Source organism: Staurois parvus, unplaced genomic scaffold (assembly GCF_062004578.1).
Source record: "Staurois parvus isolate SC_StPar_1 unplaced genomic scaffold, SC_StPar_1.0 ptg000018l, whole genome shotgun sequence".
Lineage (NCBI taxonomy): Eukaryota > Metazoa > Chordata > Amphibia > Anura > Ranidae > Staurois > Staurois parvus.
Window position 1 is genome coordinate 21,872,150 of NW_028317814.1, and position 22,573 is coordinate 21,894,722.

Genomic DNA, 22,573 nt, shown 5'->3' on the forward strand with positions numbered 1-22,573 from the left:
TCCTGACTCCACATGAAGCATCAGTTTTGCCGTGATGCGATGCTAACGCTTCAGTGTGAACAGCACTGTGTGATGTCGTGTAGAATTTTCATAGGCGTTTCAGAAGCGTTAAAAATGCTTCCCAAACGCCTAAGGGCTTGTTCATACTTGATTGTTTTTCCAACTCTTGGCTATAGCTTTTGACAAGCATTGGTCCGGCATTTGTGGAGCTCCGCAAACGCATGCGCGGTTTAGCGGAAGTTGCTAGGCGTTTGACAAGCGTTAAAAACGCCCCACAAACGCCTATAATGAAGTTTGAATGGTATTAACGCTCCGCAAAAGCCCTGCATCCGCACCGCAAACGCCTGCAAGGCGTTTGAGGAGCGTCACCATAGACTTGAATGGGAGGCTTCAACTCCTCCTGACTCAACATGAGGCATCAGTTTTGCCGTGATGGGACGCTAACGCTTCAGTGTGAACAGCACTGTGTGCTGCCATGTGTAGAATTTTCATAGGCGTTTGAGAAGCATTTTTAAAGCTTCTCAAATGCCTGTCTAAGGGCTCGTTTACACTTGATCGTTTTTTCAACTCTTGCCAAACGCCCCTATAGCGTTTGATAAGCGTTGGTCCGGTGTTTGCGGAGCTCCGCAAACGCCGCATGCGCGGTTTAGCGGCTGCCAAGCGTTAAAAATTCCCCACAAATGCCTATAATGAAGTTTGAATGGTGTTACCGCTCCGCAAATGCCCCACAACCGCGTCGCAACCGCACCGCAAACGCCGTCTGGGGGTCTGCGGAGCGGCACCATAGACTTGAATAGAAGGCTTCAACTCCTCCTGACTCGACCAGAGGCGTCCGTTTTGCCGCGACGCTAATGCTCCCGTTTGAACAGCAATGTGCAGAATTTTCCCAGGCGTTTGGGAAACGGTAAAAACGCTTCCCAAACGCCTGTCTGCCGCTTGCAAACAAGGCTAGTGTGAACGTAGCCTAAGGCTCCATGAACACTAACATTTTTTTTAATGCTCAAAAAACACAGGGAAACCAGCTGGGAATAGCGTGTTTTAGTAGCGCTCAGGAGCGTTAGCTTTTTAGTAAAGTTTTTATAGTACATCTAGAGGGGGAAAAAAAAAAAACTAGAAAAAAAGCTGTTAGGAGTGTTTTTGTAGCGTTTACACCCCGGTCACATCAAAGCCGATTTTGAAATCATGTGACTTACAGTGAAGTCGCACAATTTCAAAGTCGGGTGACTTGCCGATTCGAGGTGCGATTTGCAAGACATCTGACACAGTTGTCTATGCAAATCGCACCAAAAGTAGTGCTTGTATTACATTAGAAATCAAGTCCAAGTCAGAACCGCACTGATATGGGCAGCACAGTGGCTAAATGGTTAGCACTTTTGCCTGGCAGTACTAGGATCGTTGGTTCAAATCCCAGCCACAGCACCTCCTACCTGGAGTTTGCATGTTCTCCCGGTGCCTGCGTGGGTTTCCTCCGGATACTCCGGTTTCCTCCCACACTCCAAAGACATGCTAACTTGTCCCTAGTATGTGTATGTATGAATGTCAGTTAGGGACCTTAGATTGTACACCCCTTGAGGGTTAGGGACTGATGTGAATGTACAATATATATGTAAAGTGCTGTGTAAATTGACACTATTGGCGCTATATAAGTACCTGAAATAAATAATAATATGACCGATCTAATAGCCGTCAATAGGGTGCAACTTGGCATATAATTTGCAAGTCACATGGCATGCGAAGTCGCACCCGATGTGACCGGGGTGTTAGGGCCAGTTCACACTACATGCATTTCAGTTGTGTTTTTTCTGCATGCTGTTCCAGTGCCTTCCGGTTGCAGAAAAAAAAGTAGAACAGGCTGCATTTTTTTTTTGATGCGGTAAAACGCATCAAAAACGCACCAAAATCACACTGGAACGCACATGTCCCTATTTAAATTGAAGAAAAAGAGGGGAAAAAATGAACTGGGATGCATAAAAAACACACTTGAACGCGTCAAAAACCACACTTGAACGCGTCAAAAACGCGCATGCAGAAACGCATCCGAAGCGCATCTGGACTGCGTTTCTATAGTGTGAACCAGCCCTTAGTGTTTTATTTTTTGTTGGAAAAATGCTCCAAAAACCTCTACAAAAACAATTTTTTTTCGGCTCCTAGACACTGAGGGACAGGTTCACCCTATAGAAACACAGTCCGGATGCATTTTTGTATGCGTGTTTTTGATGCTTTTTGGTGCGTTTTTGACGTATTCCAGTGCGTGTTTTATGCATTCCAGTTAATTTTTCCCCTCTCTTTTTCTTCCATTAAAATAGGAACATGTGCATTCCAGTGTATTTTTGATGCGTTCCGGTGCATTTTACCGCGTTCCAGTACAGTTCTGCTCAGGGAAAATGCCGCCTGTTCTACTTTTTTTTCTGCACCCGGAACGCACTGCAACTGCAAGCACTGATGTGAACTATGACATTGACAACCATATAACCTACTTTCTGTGCATTTTGGATGCGGAAAAAATGCAACTGAAACACATGTAGTGTGAACATGAGTTTTTTTTCACGTTTTTCAGCATTTTTGCATTAGCTTTTTTTGTGTTTTTCAGCACTTGTGTTTTTTGAGCAAAGCTATACTCCCACAAATCTTCAGGATCAGAAATGCTGGATAGCCACGTTTTTTGCATTTTTCAGCTTTTATCAGCGTTCGAGCATTTTTAAAGCTAAAAAACTCCTTTAGAAACCCACTAGTTTTGGGTGGTTTTTTTCAGCCAAAAAACACTGATTACAGTCTGTGCGTGAATGGACCCCTAGGCTTACTGGCTGTAGAAAAAAACATCAAAAGTCAAAAACATCCACTGTAAAAAAATCCCAGTGTGTATGAGGACTAAAGCTCAAAAAAATGCTACAGCCTACAGTAGTGTGCATGGACACATAGGAAATCACTATGTAGCTTCTAGCAGAAAAAATGCTGATAACAGCTTCTAGGTGCTTAAAAAAAATTGCTAGTGTGCATGGAGCCGTACAGCAAGAATGACATCTAGGACATCCCCTCTCCAAGATTTGGTACATATACAGATGTGCTGCACGACTTTAGGTCCCGACATCCCTGCGGCACATCTGCACAAGCACAGGGCTCCTCCTACATCTGCGCACACGCGTGTTTCCCCACACATGCACAAAGACGGAACGCACAAAAGTCTGAAAACATTTCTGCCCTTGTGGATGCAGGGGAAATATCCTGAGCGTGCACACATGGACTAAAGATCTCTAGTCATCCCCCACAGACCAGCTAAAAGTTCAAATAGAACTGAAGACAATTTTTTTTTCATTTTTAATAGAGTAATGGAGGGTTATGACTCCTGTCAGGTTTTCTTTGCCATCTGTGTCCCCATTGAGGAGATTTCCTGTAACTTCCTGTCCCATAGCCAAAACAGGAAATGAGATAAATCCCCCAAAGTGACAGAATCCCTGGTTGTCACCAAAACTAGTGTCCCCATTGGAAGATTTCCCTTTTATCCACTTCCAGTCCGGACACGTTCACCTCCTTCCAGTCCAGGCCAATTTTCAGCTTTCAGCGCTATCACACTTTGAATGACAATTGCGCGGTCATGCAACACTGTGCCCGTATGAATTTTTTTGAGACAGATAAAGCTTTATTTTGATGGTATTTATTGACCACTGGGATTTTTATTTTGTTTGCTATGTAAATGAAAATGGCCAAAAATTTTGAAAAAAAGTGTTTTTCTTATAAAATTTTACAAATAAATAATATTTCATCATAAATCTTGGCCAAAATTTATTCAGTTATCTTTATAGTAAAAAAAAAAAAAAAACCAAATTAGTTTATAACCAAAATTATAATTTTTAAACTTTTTTTTTATATTATTATTTGTTTGTTTTTTTTTTACATACTGTCACCCTAGCAGTACAGTGTTACCATGGTGACACTGTACTACTTGTGGGGGGTGATGAAGAGTTTTTTTTTTTTTTTACACTGATTGCTTTTACACGCATAAAGGCTGTAAAAGCAATCATTCCTCCTTCTCTCTGGCTGCATTCTTGCAGCCATTGAGAACTACTGAGTGAGCTGTGATTGGTCACAGCTTGTCACATGGTAGAAGGCAGTTGTGAATAGCCTTGTACCATGTGATCTCTGTGATCATTCACAGATTTCACACGTAATAAGCAATGATGTCACAAACGACATCTTGCTTACTACTCTGCATGATTGGCCAATCAGTGATCACATGATCGGGACCTCGTACAGGGCTCATGTTCGACGATCGATGTCTCACTGTGTCTGGAGGACACAGCGGGCACTGGATCGGGGTGCTGCGCGCTCCCAGGGAGCGCTCACAAACAGGGTGCGGGGAGGCAGTTTATAAACGGCCACCCGACCCTGCACTGCCACCGTCTGGCCGTTTATATACAATGGCCGGACAGGAAGTAGTTAATTCCTGTTCTGGTGACAACCCAAAATTTGGGATTTTCTTTGGTGGTAATTGTAAACATGACAAATAGAGAGGGTAAAGCTCCCTAACGGGCAGACAGCAATACAAATATAATCCCTCTACACGTCTTGTACTACTCTGGAAAAGTGATCAGCATTTTTTTTTTTAACACATTATGATTGCCTAAAAAACTGGCGGCCCTCCAGCTGTTGCCAAACTACAAGTCCCATGAGGCATTGCAAGACTGACAGTTACAAGCATGACTCCAAAAGGTAGAGGCATGATGGGACTTGTAGTTTGGCAACAGCTGGAGGGCCGCCAGTTTGACACCCCTGGCCTACACCAATGAATTACATTGGTACAAGTAAGCATTTTTACAGAATGAAACTTATTCAGTCGTTTTTTGTTGTGATCAGTTGTGATTGGTCATAGGTGATCGTATGCTACAGATGGGCTGTGATTGGCCCAGTCTGTACATGTGATCATTGTGACCTATCACAGCTCGCTGCACAGTTGTAAGCAGTGAATGGCGTGAAAGGAAGCCATTCATTGTTTACAACTGTCATGTGATCTGCTGTGATTGGTCACAGCGATCACATGAAATTGGCAGCAGGCCGGTGTGGTGATCTGTCGACCATGTCCCGTGGACACACAAGGCACAATCCTCGGCAGATGTCATATGACGTCCTCCCAGGATAACAGGGTTCCCAAACAGCCGTCATCTTGCAATAGGCTGGGCGGGAAGGAGTTAAAGTGGCTGTAAACTTCAGACATGAAATATGAACAAAGCATATCCCTCTATGGTGTGTACTTGTCTCAATTCAGAGCACTAAGCCCAGGTTCACACATATTCGGTGCGGTATATTGCATGTGATTCGCACAGGAACCGCACTGCATTCCTGTGCAAATCATGTGATTTGTGTGCGGTGCGATTGGAGACATACATTTTGTATGACTCAAATCGCACCGCATCCACACCAAAAAGGTGCAGGATCCTTTTTTTGGTCCACATTAGAATTGGATCGCATGGGTATTCACACCTATGTGATCCGATTCTGCACATCACACCATGTTTTGCGGACCGTTTTCGGGGTGTTGTTAACATACACACCCGCATTGGTTCGCATGAATGGGGTGCGATTCTGATGCGGAGTAGAATTTGCACAGAAAACACTGCAAATTCCGCACCGCATCAGTGTGAACCCATCCGAAGTGTCATTTCTGTCTGCTGCTTTGTTCCTCTGCCATCACTTCTGACAGGTTTTCCTGACACCAAGAGAAAAATGGTGACAGGGGAGCAGGGGCGGACTGACAACTCATGGGGCCCCTGGGCAATAGGAGATCATGGGGCCCCTGTGTCCTTGCCCAAACTCAAAAAAGCCTATGAAAAAAGGTACCAGGGGCATCTCATGGGGCCCCCTACTGACCCCAGGGCCTCGGGCAGTGCACGAGTTTCCAAGTGGTCAGTCCGCCTCTGCAGGGGAGGGACCTTTAGCTGATTGACAGCCTCAGCTGTGTGCTGTGTCCCATCCCTCCAATCAGTTCTCCGAGCTCTGCAGAGTGTAATGTCAACTCTCTGCCCCCTTTTTGTCTGACAGCTCAGACAAGCTTTATAAATACCAGACTTTGAATGGATGTAGAGAAGAGAGGGCTGCAGATAAACAGGTACAACTTATGTAGGAGGATTTGTTTCATCTCTGTGTATCATTTCACTGGGTGTATGGAAGGGGTTACAACCACTTTGTAAGGAAAGTAATGGTGGTCATTGGAAAAGGAGGTCTAATTTAAGTCAGTTTTGCTCAGATAAATGAAGTTTTCCTACCAAGACCATCACAAGCACATTGGATGGATGGACAGACGGATGGATGGATGGACACTGCTTGGACAGATGTACTTTATTGCAGCTTGCATTTTTTTACATTATGTTGCACTGTATATTGTATAGCAACCAACACCTGAAAAAGCACAAACCTCTGAACAGCATAAAAGGATATGTGGTAATGTAGGCTTTAAAGTAGAACTATAGACAACTTTTTTTTTTTTTAATTTTTGGATAGAACAAAGGAGGATTATAACCTGACAGTTTATTTTTGGCCCTCTGTGTCCCATTGTGGAGATTTCCCTTCACTTCCTGTCCCATAGCCAAACAGGAAGTGAGAGGAAATACCTGCAAACTGAGGGAATCCCTGGTTGTCACCAGAACTAGTGTCCCCACTGGAAGATTTCCCCTCTGTTCTTGTTCTGGGGACAACACAAAATTTGGAATTTTCTTTTGCTTTCAATAATAATATACAGGACGATTAAAGAGGGTGAATCTCCCTAACGGGGGGCACAGACAGCAATAGAACCGGTCAGGGGTTCTAACTCCTCACTACTCTATACAAAACTACAAAAAAAAAAAGGTTTTCCCTTTAGTTATACTTTAACTTTTTTTTTTTTAGATTTGGATAGAGTGGTGAGGGGTTAGAACCCCTGACCGGTTTTATGGCTGTCTGTGTTCCCAATAGATTCACCTCCTCTAATTGCCCTGATCATCAATGTCATGGGGACTGGAAGGGATGGAAAATCCAAGATTGTGTTACCACCAGGACAGGAATAAAGGGGAAATCTTCCAATGTAGACACTTCACACCTCTGCATGTTTCAATTGATGCATTTTTTATGTGTTTTTGCCAATAGTAAAGTATTGACTTTGATGTCTCTTTGATGTGACTTTGAGTGCAAATCTCGTGTAACTTTGGATGGGTGCAATTTTGATTCGACTTGAATGCAACGTTGGATGGGTGCGACTTGCATGTGACTTTAGATGGATGCGACTTTGGATTGCTACAATGATGCAACTTTGGATGGGCGCTACTTGGACATGACTTTGGATGGGCACTACAATGATGCAACTTTGGATGGGCGCCACTTTGATGCAACTTTGGATGGGCACTACAATGATGCAACTTTAGATGGATGCGGCTTTGGATTGCTACAACTTGGATGCGACTTTGGATGGGCGCAACTTGGATGCAACTTTGGATGGGAGCTACTTGGATGCGACTTTGGATGGGCGCTACTTGGATGCGACCTTGGATGGGAGCTACTTGGATGCGACTTTGGATGGGCGCTACTTTGATGCAACATTGGATGGGCACTACAGTGATGCAACTTTAGATGGATGCGACTTTGGATTGCTACAACTTGGATATGACTTTGGATGGATGCAACTTGGATGTGCCTTTGGGTGGGCACTACTTGAATGCGACTTTGGATAGGTGCAACTTGGATGCAACTTTGGATGGGTGCTACTAGATGCGACCTTGGATGGGCGCTACTTGGATGCGACCTTGGATGGGCGCTACTTGGATGCGACCTTGGATGGGCGCTACTTGGATGCGACCTTGGATGGGCGCTACTTGGATGCGACCTTGGATGGGCGCTACTTGGATGCGACCTTGGATGGGCGCTACTTGGATGCGACCTTGGATGGGCGCTACTTGGATGCGACTTTGGATGGGCGCTACTTTAATGCGACTTTGGATGGGCACTACAATGATGCAACTTTGGATGGGCACTACAATGATGCAACTTTGGATGGGCACTACAATGATGCAACTTTGGATGCACGCTACGATGATGCTACTTTAGATGGATGCGACTTTGGATTGCTAAAACTTACAAGCATGGTGTACGACTTTGACACGACTTTACACTCTGGCACTCAAGCAGCATCAGTCAAATGCAAGTCGCACCAAAGTTGCACCCTTCCAAAGTCACATGCAAACATCAAAAACGCACTACATGAATATCTGCTGCGTATCCATTAAAGTCTATTGAACCAAAAACACACTGTGTTGCATTAAAAAAAAAATCCCTGACCCTTTCCAAAAACGCAGCAGTTGAAAAACGCTTAGATGTGAATGTGTCCCATAGGAAACCATGTTAAATGGACTTAGATTGTACGCATCCACCTGTTAGGTTCCGAGGAACAAACGTTCCTAGGGGCACAGAGCACCTGGCTCTCTTTGACACAGCCAGGTGCTCTCTGCCCCTAGGAACCTTTGTTCCCCGGAACCTAACACTACGAGCACCTTTTCCAACCGCACTTCCGAGTTATTTGAGTCCGGGGAGTATTTATTCACAGAGCCCTTGCCAAGTAATCTGGATCCGATTAATCCTGACTTCTGGGCACCTGATGATGACCACCCTGAGGGAGGGCTACCAAATTTGACCAGACCTTTACCTGATGAGGATACTTCTGGATATAATAATATATAACGCGTATTATTATTATACTTCTGGTGAGTGCGCAATTCAGCTATTAATCACAGAGCACCACCATTGAGCCTACTAGTCACTTGGCACTTTTACAACTGCACAGACTGTTCATATTGAATCATACTTTAATCACTGGAAATACATATTGTCATTTTTAGCGCTGCACTATTTATTCTTTATCTCCTGTAGTATGTCCGCAGTCTCTGGTCATCTCCTGTACTGTGTCCGCAGTCTCTGGTCATCCCTGTACTGTGTCCGCAGTCTCTGGTCATCCCCTGTACTGTGTCCGCAGTCTCTGGTCATCCCCTGTACTGTGTCCGCAGTCTCTGGTCATCCCTGTGCTGTCCGCAGTCTCTGGTCATCCCTGTGCTATCCGCAGTCTCTGGTCATCCCTGTGCTGTCCGCAGTCTCTGGTCATCCCTGTGCTGTCCGCAGTCTCTGGTCATCCCTGTGCTGTCCGCAGTCTCTGGTCATCCCCTGTGCTGTGTCCGCAGTCTCTGGTCATCCCCTGTGCTGTGTCCGCAGTCTCTGGTCATCTCCTGTGCTGTGTCCGCAGTCTCTGGTCATCTCCTGTGCTGTGTCCGCAGTCTCTGGTCATCTCCTGTGCTGTGTCCGCAGTCTCTGGTCATCTCCTGTACTGTGTCCGCAGTCTCTGGTCATCTCCTGTACTGTGTCCGCAGTCTCTGGTCATCTCCTGTACTGTGTCCGCAGTCTCTGGTCATCTCCTGTACTGTGTCCGCAGTCTCTGGTCATCTCCTGTACTGTGTCCGCAGTCTCTGGTCATCTCCTGTACTGTGTCCGCAGTCTCTGGTCATCTCCTGTACTGTGTCCGCAGTCTCTGGTCATCTCCTGTACTGTGTCCGCAGTCTCTGGTCATCTCCTGTACTGTGTCCGCAGTCTCTGGTCATCTCCTGTACTGTGTCCGCAGTCTCTGGTCATCTCCTGTACTGTGTCCGCAGTCTCTGGTCATCTCCTGTACTGTGTCCGCAGTCTCTGGTCATCTCCTGTACTGTGTCCGCAGTCTCTGGTCATCTCCTGTACTGTGTCCGCAGTCTCTGGTCATCTCCTGTACTGTGTCCGCAGTCTCTGGTCATCTCCTGTACTGTGTCTGCAGTCTCTGACCGTCTCCTGTACTATGTCTGCAGTCTCTGGTCATCTCCTGTACTGTGTCCGCAGTCTCTGGTCATCTCCTGTACTATGTCCGCAGTCTCTAGTCATCCCCTGTACTGTGTCCGCAGACTCTGGTCACCTCCTGTACTATGTCCGCAGTCTCTAGTCATCCCCTGTACTATGTCCGCAGTCTCTGGTAACCTCCTGTACTGTGTCCGCAGACTCTGGTCACCTCCTGTACTATGTCCGCAGTCTCTGGTCATCCCCTGTACTATGTCCGCAGTCTCTGGTAACCTCCTGTACTGTGTCCGCAGACTCTGGTCACCTCCTGTACTATGTCCGCAGTCTCTAGTCATCCCCTGTACTATGTCCGCAGTCTCTGGTCATCTCCTGTACTGTGTCCGCAGTCTCTGGTCATCCCCTGTACTGTGTCTGCAGTCTCTGGTCATCTCCTGTACTGTGTCCGCAGTCTCTGGTCATCTCCTGTACTGTGTCCGCAGACTCTGGTCATCTCCTGTACTGTGTCCGCAGACTCTGGTCACCTCCTGTACTGTGTCCGCAGACTCTGGTCATCTCCTGTACTGTGTCTTCAGTCCATTGGTTCAGAATATTTTTTTCCTTGTTTTTCTCCTCTAACACCTAGGTGCGTCTTATGAAGCGAAAAATACGGTGTTCTGCTTCCCAACCTTAACCAGTTCTGCACTGCACTATAGCAGAAATACTGCTACAGGGCGGCACGGGTGTGCAAAATCTCGTATATAGCTCAAGCTCAAATTAAAGACTTTGCCGCATCCTACAATATATATATATATATCAGGGGCGGACTGACAACTCATGGGGCCCCAGGGCAATAGGGGATCACGGGGCCCCTGTGTCCTTGCCCAAACTCAAAAAAGCCTATGAAAAAAAGGTACCAGGGGCATCTCATGGGGCCCCTTACTGACCCCGGGCAGTGCCCAAGTTTCCAAATGGTCAGTCCGCCCCTGAGAGATATATATATTTACACACACACATACGTGATTTTGCAGTTCCGGGTAGGGGGTGCGCCCTACCTGTGCCGCCATTCGCAGCCTCGGCTGTCAATCACCGGGTCCTGGCCGGTGATTACTCGCCAGCACCCGGTGATCACTGAGTATCTCCGATGGGGGAGAGACCTGTGTATAAACAACACCGTTCTCTCCCCTGTCAGCTCCTGCACACTGATTTGTATGGCTCTGCATAGCACAGGAGACAGAAAAAAATATTGTCATTAGATTGTAGAGAAAAGAGAAAAAAAAACCCAAAAGTTGAAGATGGCTCAGCTCCATATAGTCACCCATAACTAATATTTCAGCCGGATTTTATTGCTCTGTGATAAATACAGCATGCTACTGACGGTCAATTCTCACAGATCACTAGATTGTCCCGTCTGTCCAATCACCACGATTGTCTTCAGAGAAGGTCGATGGCTCTTTTCCATGGCTGACAGTTGGCACTCTGGTGACATCATGTGGCTGCTATATGGTTATGCACAAAAGAATGGACTGATCAGATCAGCAGCCGGTAAATAAGGCACTGTAGCAGAAGGATGGCAAGGAAACAGGTTTTTCGGTAAGTCTACGCGTTGTTACATTTTATGTCAAAGCCGGATTCTTCCATACAGCCTCTCCTGCTATGTAAGTCACTTCCACATTCAGGTCATCATCCAGCACTACAAAATCTGTGGGGAAAAAAAAAGAAACAAAAAGTATAGGGACAGACACAAAAGAAGAAAAGGCTAGACATATGCAATATACTTTTCTTGTAAGTGACCAAATCAGAAAAGATATTCAAAGGTCACCAAATCGCGTCAAATGCCACCAAACAAACCAATCTATTATATTATATCATTTGGAAACTCGGGCAGTGCCCGATGGCCCGGGGCCAGTAGGGGGCCCCATGAGATGCCCCTGGTACCTTTTTCATAGGCTTTTTGGAGTTTGGGCAAGGACACAGGGGCCCCATGATCCCCTATTGCCCGGGGGCCCCATGAGTTGTCAGTCCGCCCCTGATTATATTGTTGCCACTTATCTTCCAGTATAAGACAGAAATTATATAGTATCACCCCTATGTTAGTGATTAATAGCAGCACATGCTATGTGTGATATATTTTAAATTGTAATCAGGGGCGGACTGACCATTTGGAAACTCGAGCACTTCCCAAGGGCCCGGGGTCAGTAGGGGGCCCCATGAGATGCCTCTGGTACCTTTTTCATAGGCTTTTTTGAGTTTGGGCAAGGACACAGGGGCCCCATGATCCCCTATTGCCTGGGGGCCCCATGAGTTGTCAGTCCACCCGATTCTAATTAACATTCATATGGGGGATGAATTACTATGGGGGATGAATTACTATGGGGGATGAATTACTATATGGGGGATGAATTACTATATGGGGGATGAATTACTATGGGGGATGAATTACTATATGGGGGATGAATTACTATGCTTACTATGGGGGAATATTACTATACTTACTATGGATGACACATACACATCATTCATCTACTCTTGGTCCGGCCCCCGGGTCCAATATATGAACCCATTACGGCCCTCAAGTCAAAAAGTTTGCCCACCCCTGGGTTAGAACCTCTGTTGGTTTTCAAGGTTGTCTTTATTAGAGATTTCCTCTCACTGCCTGACCTAGTGACCACTCCAGGAAAGGCACCACAAGATTTTTAACACAGCTTTAGCTTTAAATGTTAAATACAGTGCCTTGAAAAAGTATTCATACCCCTTGAAATTTTCCACATTTTGTCATGTTACAACCAAAAACGTAAATGTATTTTATTGGGATTTTATGCGATAGACCAACACAAAGTGGCACATAATTGTGAAGTGGAAGGAAAATGAGAAATGGTTTTCAACGTTTCAACACTTCTAAACGCTCATAAAACGCGCATAAACGCAGTATGCAAACGCAGCTAAACTGACATTTTTTATCCTACGTTTTCCAGCAGTCAGTTTCCATCGTTCAGAAGTGTCCCGTGTACACGCAGCCTAAGTCCTCATGCACACTGGCAGTTTTTACAGCGGCTGTTTTTGGCTTCTGGCTTTTTTTCTACAGCCAGTAAACTCCCCAGCATGTTATCCTATGTGTCCATGCATACATAGGATTTCATTAGGATTTTTTTTTTGGCAGGGGGCATTTTCTTGCTGCAAAAAACACCCTGGAACTAGTAGGTTTCAAGAGGAGAATTTTTTAGCTGTAAAAATACTCTAACGCTGCTAAACGCAGTAAACTGCTGTTTTTTAGCAACATTTTTTTTTGTGCTAAAAAACACTAATGTAGAAAAATGCGGCTAAGCGCTAATGCAAAAACACAAAAAAAAAAAAACCGAAAAAAAACCCCAGTAAAACTCATATTTTTAATGCGACTTTAAACTGCCGGCGTTTTTACAAACTCCCAGTGTGCATGAGAACTATTACTATGCCCTGTGCCATATGTTATTTATCTATCATCTCCACATCTAGTAGGACCGTGTTGATCTAGGTCAGTACCTGCATCTGCTCCAAAGTCCAAAGTCCCCTTGCGATTCTCTAGGCCCAGGAGTTGTGCTGGATGAAGAGATGCAGCTTCTAGGGCTTCCTCCACTGTACAACCTAGCAGAAGACACACCGCTCAGTAAATCCCGATCACACTATGACCGAGGTACAATATTGTTAGCATTACTGACAGACAGGAGTGGCTGGCAATCCTGTGAGTATGGAAACACAACCGATTACATAGATCAAGTTGGCGATATTCACATATAAAACTACATATTCACTGACCTAGTCTCAAAATACCAACCTAATCGCACTCTTTGTTCCTCCGAAGACCTCTTGCTCTCTAGCTCACTTGTCACCTCCTCTTATGCCCCTCTGCAGGACTTCTCCTGAGCCTCTCCCATCCTATGGAATTCCCCACCCCAATCTGTCAGACGATCTCCACTTTTAGGAGATTCCTGAAATCTTTTCTCTTTAGAGAAGCCTATCCTGCCTCCACCTAACAACTGTACATGCATTTTCTCCATCAGCCCATCCCCCCACAGTTATTACCTCACTTGACCCTCCCTTTTAGATTGTAAGCTCTAATGAGCAGGCAGGGAGCTCTGATTCTTCTGGCATTCAATTGTATTGTAGCTGTACTGTTTACCCTCACATTGTAAAGTACAGCGTAAACTGTAGGCGCTATATAAATCCTGAATAATAATAATAGACACCATACATCATAGACCGCTGGCTTTTTAGGAATACTGTTTTTACTTTCCTTTTTTTTTCATCCTTTGTGGTCTGCCAACACAGCTGATCTGCCATTAAGGTCTTTCAGGTACTTCCTGTTATGGGGTGACAACGCTTTGTCTCCCATCTCCCTTCCTGTTGCTTCCAGTGGAGACTATATAGGTGGCTATACAATTATCAAACTTCGGCCAGTAGAGTGCATGTAGACTGAAAGTGGCTGTTAAGGTTCGTTCACACTTGGCTGTTTTACCAACGCTTGCCAAACGCCCCTATAGCGTTTGGCAAGCGTTGGTCTGGCGTTTGTGGAGCGTTTTTTAACGCTTGGCAAATGCCACATGCACGGTTTAGCGGCGTTTGCTAGGCATTTGCCGAGCGTTAATAACGCCCCACAAACGCCTATAATGCAGTTTGAGTGGTGTTACCGCTCCGCAAACGCCCCACAACCGCGTCGCAACCGCACCACAAACGCCGGCCGGGCGTTTGCAGAGCGGCACCATAGATGAGAATAGGAGGCTTCAACGCCTCCTGACTCGACCAGAGGCGTCCGTTTTGCCGCGACACAAATGCTCCCGTTATAACAGCACCATGTGCTTTAATGTGCAGAATTGGCAGAGGCGTTTGGTAAAAACGCTTCCCAAGCGCCTCTCTGCCGCCTGCACACAACGCTAGTGTGAACGTAGCCTTAAGAGGCTGCAGAGTAGATAAGCAGAGCTGAATAGATGAAAAAAAAAAAAATCTGAAAACAGTATTTCCACAAGGAAAAAAAAATCATATTCTGGTTTTGTCCACAGATTGCGGGTTATTGGGCTATGGTTAGAAAGATATTGGAACTAGTGTTACCCTACCCCTAGACTCGCTACACTATCTTTTGCGGCTACCCTTCCGGGGTATCCCTAAGCAATCTAAGAGGTTGGGAATGCATATTCTGATGGCCGCTAGAAGGGTGCTACCACAACTCTGGAATCAGTTGATGTTCCCACGCTAAATCATCTCTTAAAGTGGAGTTCTACTCACCCTGTCAAAAAATAAAAGTCAGCAGATACAAAAACTGTAGCTGCTGACTTTTAAAAATCAGCCACTTACCTGTCCTTCGGTCCTGTGGTGTGTCCCCCCACAGCCCGTTTCACCAACCGTCCTGTATTCCAAGAGGCCGGCATCTTCAGTGTGGGCACCCGGCTGTGACAGCTTGCGGCCTAACAGCCGGGTACCCACTGCGCATGCGCGAGTAGGGCTGCGCTTCATGAATGGTCCTGTAGTCTCCTGGGACCTGTCACGTGTCCCAAAAGACTATGGGGAGGGAGGACACCTTCCGGTCACCTAGGCGTCTCGGACTGGAAGTGGGAGCGGGTACCTGTCAAATTTGGGAACACGCTACCCCCCTCCCCTCAAAAGTGCCAATCCTTAATGGGGAGCAGTCCTTAAAGCAGAACTTTCCCTTTTGGGTGGAGCTCCACTTTAAGAGCGATCTCTGAAATCAGGGAAATGGAATATCTTACAGCTCTAGTGGGTAAACACTCAGGTCACTTTCGCTCTATTTAGGAGCTATGGGATCATTCTCCCTTTGGTAGAATGATCCCATATGATCATTCCTTCCTCTCCCCGTCTCCCCCCCCATCCCCTTATATAGTCCAGACACATTTCCATGTAACATGCTTTTGACAAATAATGTAACCCAACGATGTGCAGGTTTATGTCAATTTATGCTTTTGTATTGTGCAAATTACCATGCTGTCTATTTATGTTAACAAAAAAAAAAATCGTATTCAATACACAGCGGCAGATGGCAAACTAAATGCCATCTAATTAGGGGTACATCCATTTTAATGTCTAAACATGTCTGATGCTTTCAATGAGACAAATTCCAAAAATCATCAGTCTGGAAATTTCGAAGCGGAAGGTGTATCCTCTCTGCTCATCAGTCATTTGGAGAAAGTGAAATCCTGGAATTCAGCTGTCAAGTAACCCAAAGCTGTACAGCAGACAGGAAGAGTTAACTAAGAACAGATGGATGCACGGGTCACCATGGACAAGCCTGCCTCCGGCATTTAAAACCCCCAGCTGTCAATAGAGGATTAATTTAACCCAAGCACTACAATCAATACTTAGAATGTAACAATGAATGCAGACAATAGTCATGGTGCATAGGAGTGGACACAGTTCATGTAATTTATGTATTTATTTATTTCAGGTACTTCTATAGCTCTGTCAATTTACGCAGCACTTTACATATATATTGTACATTCACATCAGTCCCTGACCCTCAAGGGGGGTACAATCTAAGGTCCCTAACCTACATTCATATATAATAGGGCCAATTTAGACAGGATCCAATTAACCTACCAGCATGTCTTTGGAGTGTGGGAGGAAACCGTAGTACCTGGAGGAAACCCACGCAGGCACAGGGAGAACATGCAAACTCCAGGCAGGTGATGCCGTGGGTGGGGTTTGAACCAGCGACCCTAGTACTGCCAGGCGGAAGTGCTAACCATTTAGCCATTGTGCTGCCCATGTAATATACTGGTGAACAAATATGACCCATGCACTAGAACTATATGTGGTCCTCAGTTATCAGTTAATCTGAAGGAAGAAAAGCGATCCAAGTTGTCAATAATGGCCAGATTTCAACTTCACTTTCCAGTGCACATTTCAAAATCACAGGAAGAATGGGCAATATCTAAACAGCATCTGCCAGAACGATTTGTCATCCCTCCCTAGCAACGACAACCTTTTTTTGTTGTTAGGCATTTTAGACCATCAAAGGGAGCAGCGAGTTGGTAGCTAGAGCAAAAACACTGACAGTACTTAATTTATTTCAGGTACTTATATAGCGCCGTCAATTTACACAGCACTTTACATATATATTGTACATTCACATCAGTCCCTAACCCTCAAGGGGTGTACAATCTAAGGTAACCTAACTCACATTCATACATACATACACATACTAGGGCCAATTTAGGAGCCAATTCACCTACCAGCATGTCTTTGGAGTGTGGGAGGAAACCAGAATACCCGGAGGAAACCCATGCAGGCACAGGGAGAACATGCAAACTCCAGGCAGGTGATGCCATGGTTGTGATTTGAGCCAACGACCCGAGTACTGTCAGGCAGAAGTGCTGCCCATTTAGCCACAATATTTTAGATCAAAAGATTATTTTTAACCTATTTGTTAAAGGAAAATTCACACCTTTAAGAAAGTTATAAATTCACGCATTTAGAAAAAAGCAGAAAATGTGCATTTATTATTATTTTACATTGAAGCCCACAAAGCACTGCAAGCATGATAAGCAGGTACAGTGCCGTGGCTCTTGCAGGCTCTTCCTCTATCTATATCAATGAACTATAAGTGTGGGGTGCACTTGATTTCAGTGCATTTTAAAAAACCTTCACAATGGAAAATATACTGCATGTGTTATTGCTTACTGAGCCGAAGCCACGTATGTGCATGAAACCTAGTGAACACCACTGACATGTTTTAACCAGGTATTGTAATCCTGATATCACTGACCTGTGGCTTCATGAAAGTGCCTTACACACATGTCCATCGTAGCAATGCTGCCTGCCAGCGTTTGGGTCCCTGCATAGCAGAAGGAAAAAAAAAAGTATCATCTAATAAGTCAGTAAATGGTCCTTCTACAAACAGTTAATACGAACAGTAGAAATAATCTAGCGGCTGATGTGCACACTACATAGTTCATAGTTATCTCACTAAAGAGCATGCAAGAGAAACCTCCAGAAACCTGCGAGGGGGGACCCTAAAGTTCCAACTGCCTAGGGACCTTCACAGGGTTTACTCCGGCACCGAATGGCCAGCCCAATTTTTCTATCTTTGCGATTACTAGTAAGAACTACACTGCTCAAAAAAATGAAAGGAACACTTTTTATTCAGAGTATAGCATCAAGTCAATGAAACTCCTGGGATATTGATCTGGTCAGTTAAGTAGCAGAGGGGGTTGTTAATCAGTTTCAGCTGCTTTGGTGTTAATGAAATTAGCAATAGGCGCACTAGATGGGCAACAATGAGACGACCTCCAAAACAGGAATGGTTTTACAGGTGGAGGCCACTGACATTTTTTTCCCTACTCATCTTTTCTGACTGTTTTTCACTTGTGATTGGCTAGGGACAGTGTCACCATTGGTAGCATGAGGCAATACCTGAACCTTACGGAGTTTTGTACAGGCAGACTAACTCCTCCGGGATAGCACATCAATACGTGCCATTGCCAGAAGGTTTGCTGTGTCTCTCAGCACTCCCAGCCTCAAGAGCATGCAGGAGATTCCAGGAAACAGGCAGTTTCTCTAGGAGAGCTGGACAGGGCCATAGAAGGTCCTTATCCCATCAGCAGGACCGGTATCTGCTCCTTTGTGCAAGGAGGAACAGTATGAGCACTGCTAGAGTCCTACAAAATGACCTCCAGCAGGCCACTGGTGTGAATGTTTCTGACCAAACAATCAGAAACAGACTTCATGAAGGTGGCCTGAGGGCCCGACGTCCTCTAGTGGGCCCTATGCTCATTGCCCAGCGCCACAAAGCTCGATTGGAATTTGCCATTGATACCAGAATTGGCAGGTCCACCACTGGCGCCCTGTGCTTTTCAAAGATGAGAGCAGGTTCACCCTGAGCACGTGACATGTGAAAAGGTCTGGAGAAGCCGTGGATAATGTTATGCTGCCTGTAACATTGTTCAGCATGACCGTTTTGGTGGTGGGTCAGTGATGGTCTGGGGAGGCAGATCCATTGTGTCTTTTCTCCTATGCTAGCATTGTTTCCACAGTAGCATTTGCGTAGGCAGAGTAGAGTAGGACTGGCCATAGAGGGATTACTTTGACGCAGTTGGCCAGCTTAAGCATGTATTGCAATATGTGTGAACAAAATATCCCTGTTTATCGCATAGTCTGCTTGAAAGGGTATATACCAGTGTGCAGAGGGTCCTTCACAATTTTTAGCATATCCATGGAGGGACGCACAGACCTCTACAGGCTAGACAATGGCACCCTAACTGCCATTCGGTATCGGGATGAAATCCTTGGACCCATTCTCAGACCGTACGCTGGTGCAGTGGGTCCTGGGTTCCTCCTGGTGCACAACAATGCCTGGCCTCATGTGGTGAGAGTATGCAGGAAGTTCCTGGAGGATGAAGGAATTGATACCATTGAATGGCCCCCACGCTCACCTGACCTAAATCCAATAGAACACCTCTGGGATATCATGTTTCATTCCATCCGACTCTGCCTGGTTGCACCTCAGACTATTCAGGAGCTCAGTGTTTCCCTGGTCCAGATCTGGGAGGAAATCCCCCAGGACACCATCTGTCGTCTCATTAGGAGCATTCCCCGATGTTGTCAGGCATGCATACAAGCGCGTGGGGGCCATACAAACTACTGAGTACCATTTTGAGTTGCAATGAAATTTCAGCAAAATGGACTAGCCTGCTGCATCATTTTTTCACTTTGATTTTTCGGGGTGTCTTTGAATTCAGTCCTCTGTAGGTTGATAATTTTAATTTCCATCAAACGATGGGGCATCCTTACGTTTCTAATACATTGGCCAGTCAATATCAGTATAGATATCCAGCATTATATTTTCCCCATTTGAGATTTGATGTGTTTTCAAAGTGTTCCTTTAATTTTTTTGAGCAGTGTATTTAGTCAAGTTGGTAGTCTTTGGTAGTTTTCGGAAATGACGAGTGCAGTTTGGACAGTGTGCACAAAGAAAGCAGGTACCACGATAGATCGCAAAAAAACATCAGCGTAATTGAGCAGCAGTGTCGACTGCCAACAAATATCAACATGTTTCAGCCTGATCAGCCTTACTCTTGACATGAATCATGAGTAAGGCTGATCAGGCTGAAACGTGTTGACATTTGTTGGCTGTCCACACCGCTGCTCAATAAAGCTGATGTTTTTACTGCGATCTACTGCGGTGCCGGCTTTCTTCATGCATACAGTTTTCAAGTGGCTTCAGCAACCCATGCCAGAGCACCTGTATTCCAGCCATGGAGGATTACTGGGGAGGTTATAGCAGTGCATTGTTTACTCACAGTTTGGACAGTGACCTGGCAACCAGATCTTTTCCACTGAATACCAGTGGTCCCGTTATAGCCTCCAAGAAAGAAAAAGGGTTACATTCGCAAGAAATCTGTCATCCTATCAAATATGACATCACCATCTCGCATCTCCACCTCGTCCAATCACAGAATGGTTGGCATTCGTTGAGAAAATGCAAAGCACTTTCTGAATTGCACCCATGTAGGGCAGCCAACCTCCTGTGTTCACAATGCAGCAGGGCCCGAAACCTAGTAGAGATCACTGGAGTAGTGGTGTCTACTACAGTGATTTCTATCTTCTAGAGCAGAGGTGTCAAACTGGCGGCCCTCCAGCTGTTGCAAAACTTCAAGTCCCATCATGCCTCTGCCTTTGGGAGTCATGCCTGTAACTGTCAATCTTGCAATGCCTCATGGCACTTATAGTTTGGCAACAGCTGGAGGGCCGCCAGTTTGACACCCGTGTTCTAGAGGGATTGCACAGGTATATTGTATGTATAGTTACATTGGTTCAAGTTAAACAAATGTAACTATGTAAAAAAAAGCGATTCTTAAACTCTTGCAGTGAAGCCCTACTACAAGGGATCATTTTCAGGTTCAAGTATCTACAGGACAGAACAAGAAGCAAAATCTCTTGAATGATGCATAAATGGCCAAAAAAAAGGGGTTTTAACTGTTGCCCAAATTTTCCAAAATAAGATAAAAATAGTATTGGCCTTAGATATACGTTATAAAGACTTAAACAGGCACCCAAGAGATTCCATATCTGTACAAAGAGACCAGTTTCCAGTGATCTACTCACCAGCCACATAGGCATTTAACCCATCAATGAGGATTTCCTGCTGGCCCAGAGTGTGTTTACCAGGTCCTAGACCCATGGCTGTGATGGCGTCCGTCACCAGAACCAGGCCTGCAATGCACAAGATAGATATAAATGTGTCTTTATGTGGAAATGGGTCCCATGTATAAGAAAGGAGAGGTGTTGCTGCTTCAAATTTTTTGCACTGTGCTTGCCGTTGGTGATGACGCAGAGACGGGCTCCTCCCAATCTAATCACAGCACACTTACCATTGGGGTGTGCGCAGCGTGCAATCCTGAGTGCAGCAGGGTTAGTGTGTATTCCATCTGCAATCATGCCATAATAAACTGTCCTCCCAGCTGGAATGCGATCACTTGTCAACAGCCCCACAATGCCGGGATCTCGGTGGTGGAACTAGAAGCAATTTTAATGATTATTACAAAGCAGGTCATTCATGAAATAGATCAGCAAATAGATTGCTATAGGAAAATCCTCCCAGCTAGGTGTGTGTCCATTCAAGGCCATATTATCAATACCTATTATTATTATTATACAGGATTTATATAGCGCCAGCAGTTTGCTCAGCGCTTTACAATATAACAGGAGACAATACAGCTACAATACAGTTCAATACAAAAGGGTTAGGAGGGCCCTGCTCCTTGGAGCTTACAATCTAACCCAGGCCTTGAAATTTCCACTCGCCTGCTTGCCAATGGCGAGTGGAAATTATGGTGGGGGCGAGTGTGTCCCCCAGGGCCGTCTTGCTGAGCAGGCTCGGAGCTCAGGCCGAATCTGTCATTGGCACTGGGAGCCGTCAGATTGCTCAAAACAAGGAGTGTGTGCTGTGCTCTCCACTTCCCCCAAGAGTGCAGTACCCGGATCTGTGAGTGAACAACGAAGTACTGCAAGTTTTTATAGGGTGTGTGTCTGTGTATGCATGTACATGTGTCTGTGTGTGCATGTACATGTGTGTGTGTACATGTATCTGTGTATGTATGTACATGTGTCTGTGTGTGTGTATGTACGTGCCTGTGTGTGTATACATATGTCTGTGTGTGTACATGTGTCCCTGTGCATGTGTACATGTTTCTGTGTGTGTATGTGTATGCAGATGTCTGTGTGTGTACAGGTGTCTCTGTTTGTGTGCGTTTGTTGGTGGCGAGTAACTCTTAAGGCCTGGCTAGTAGCTCAGGACTTGAAATTTTAAGCCCTGATCTAACCTACTTTAAAGTGGTTGTAAACCCTTACATGTACCCAGTGAAGTGACTGTCCTCAGATGATAAGCAGAGATGAAACAAATCCTCCTACATACGTTGTACCTGTCTATCTGCAGCATTCTCTTCTCTACATCAGTTCAACGTGCTGAATTTATAAAGCTTTTTAGAGTTCAGAAAAAAAGAGGGGGAAATTACACACTACAGAGCTCAGTGAGGACAGCTGATTGGAGAAAAGGAACACGCCCCCTTCACACACCACACAGGAACAGAGCTGAGGCTGTCAATCTGTTGGCGCTCCCTCCCCTGCCATCATTTTTTTCTTGGTGTCAGGAAAACTTGTCAGAAGTCATTTAGGCTGATAGAGGAATGAAGCAGCAGACAGAAATTATACTTGGTACTCCCGTCCAGCCGTCATTTGCCAATAGGCACTAGTCATTCCGGGTGGATGTAATATGGTGTCCTCCTGC

General features: G+C 45.4%; 1 protein-coding gene and 1 long non-coding RNA gene across 3 annotated transcripts in view; both read right to left on the minus strand.

The window, feature by feature from the left end:
- Window positions 1–6,315: 6,315 nt before the first annotated feature.
- Window positions 6,316–9,528, minus strand: LOC149473181 (uncharacterized). Its single transcript, XR_016313547.1, has 2 exons — window positions 7,739–9,528; window positions 6,316–7,507 (listed from the first exon to the last, which is right to left on the minus strand). It is a non-coding gene; the product is annotated as an uncharacterized LOC149473181 (long non-coding RNA).
- A 1,601-nt stretch (window positions 9,529–11,129) lies between these two features.
- Window positions 11,130–22,573, minus strand: part of AMDHD2 (amidohydrolase domain containing 2) — a 52,056-nt gene continuing 40,612 nt past the window's right edge. For both annotated transcript variants that reach the window (XM_089682957.1, XM_089682966.1), the window contains 5 exons: window positions 21,159–21,303; window positions 20,893–21,000; window positions 17,555–17,623; window positions 13,324–13,425; window positions 11,130–11,506 (listed from right to left, as the gene is read on the minus strand). In XM_089682957.1, coding sequence (XP_089539083.1) covers window positions 11,421–11,506; window positions 13,324–13,425; window positions 17,555–17,623; window positions 20,893–21,000; window positions 21,159–21,303 — 510 coding nt within the window. In that variant the 3' untranslated portion in view covers window positions 11,130–11,420. The remainder of the gene's footprint in view (window positions 11,507–13,323; window positions 13,426–17,554; window positions 17,624–20,892; window positions 21,001–21,158; window positions 21,304–22,573) is intronic.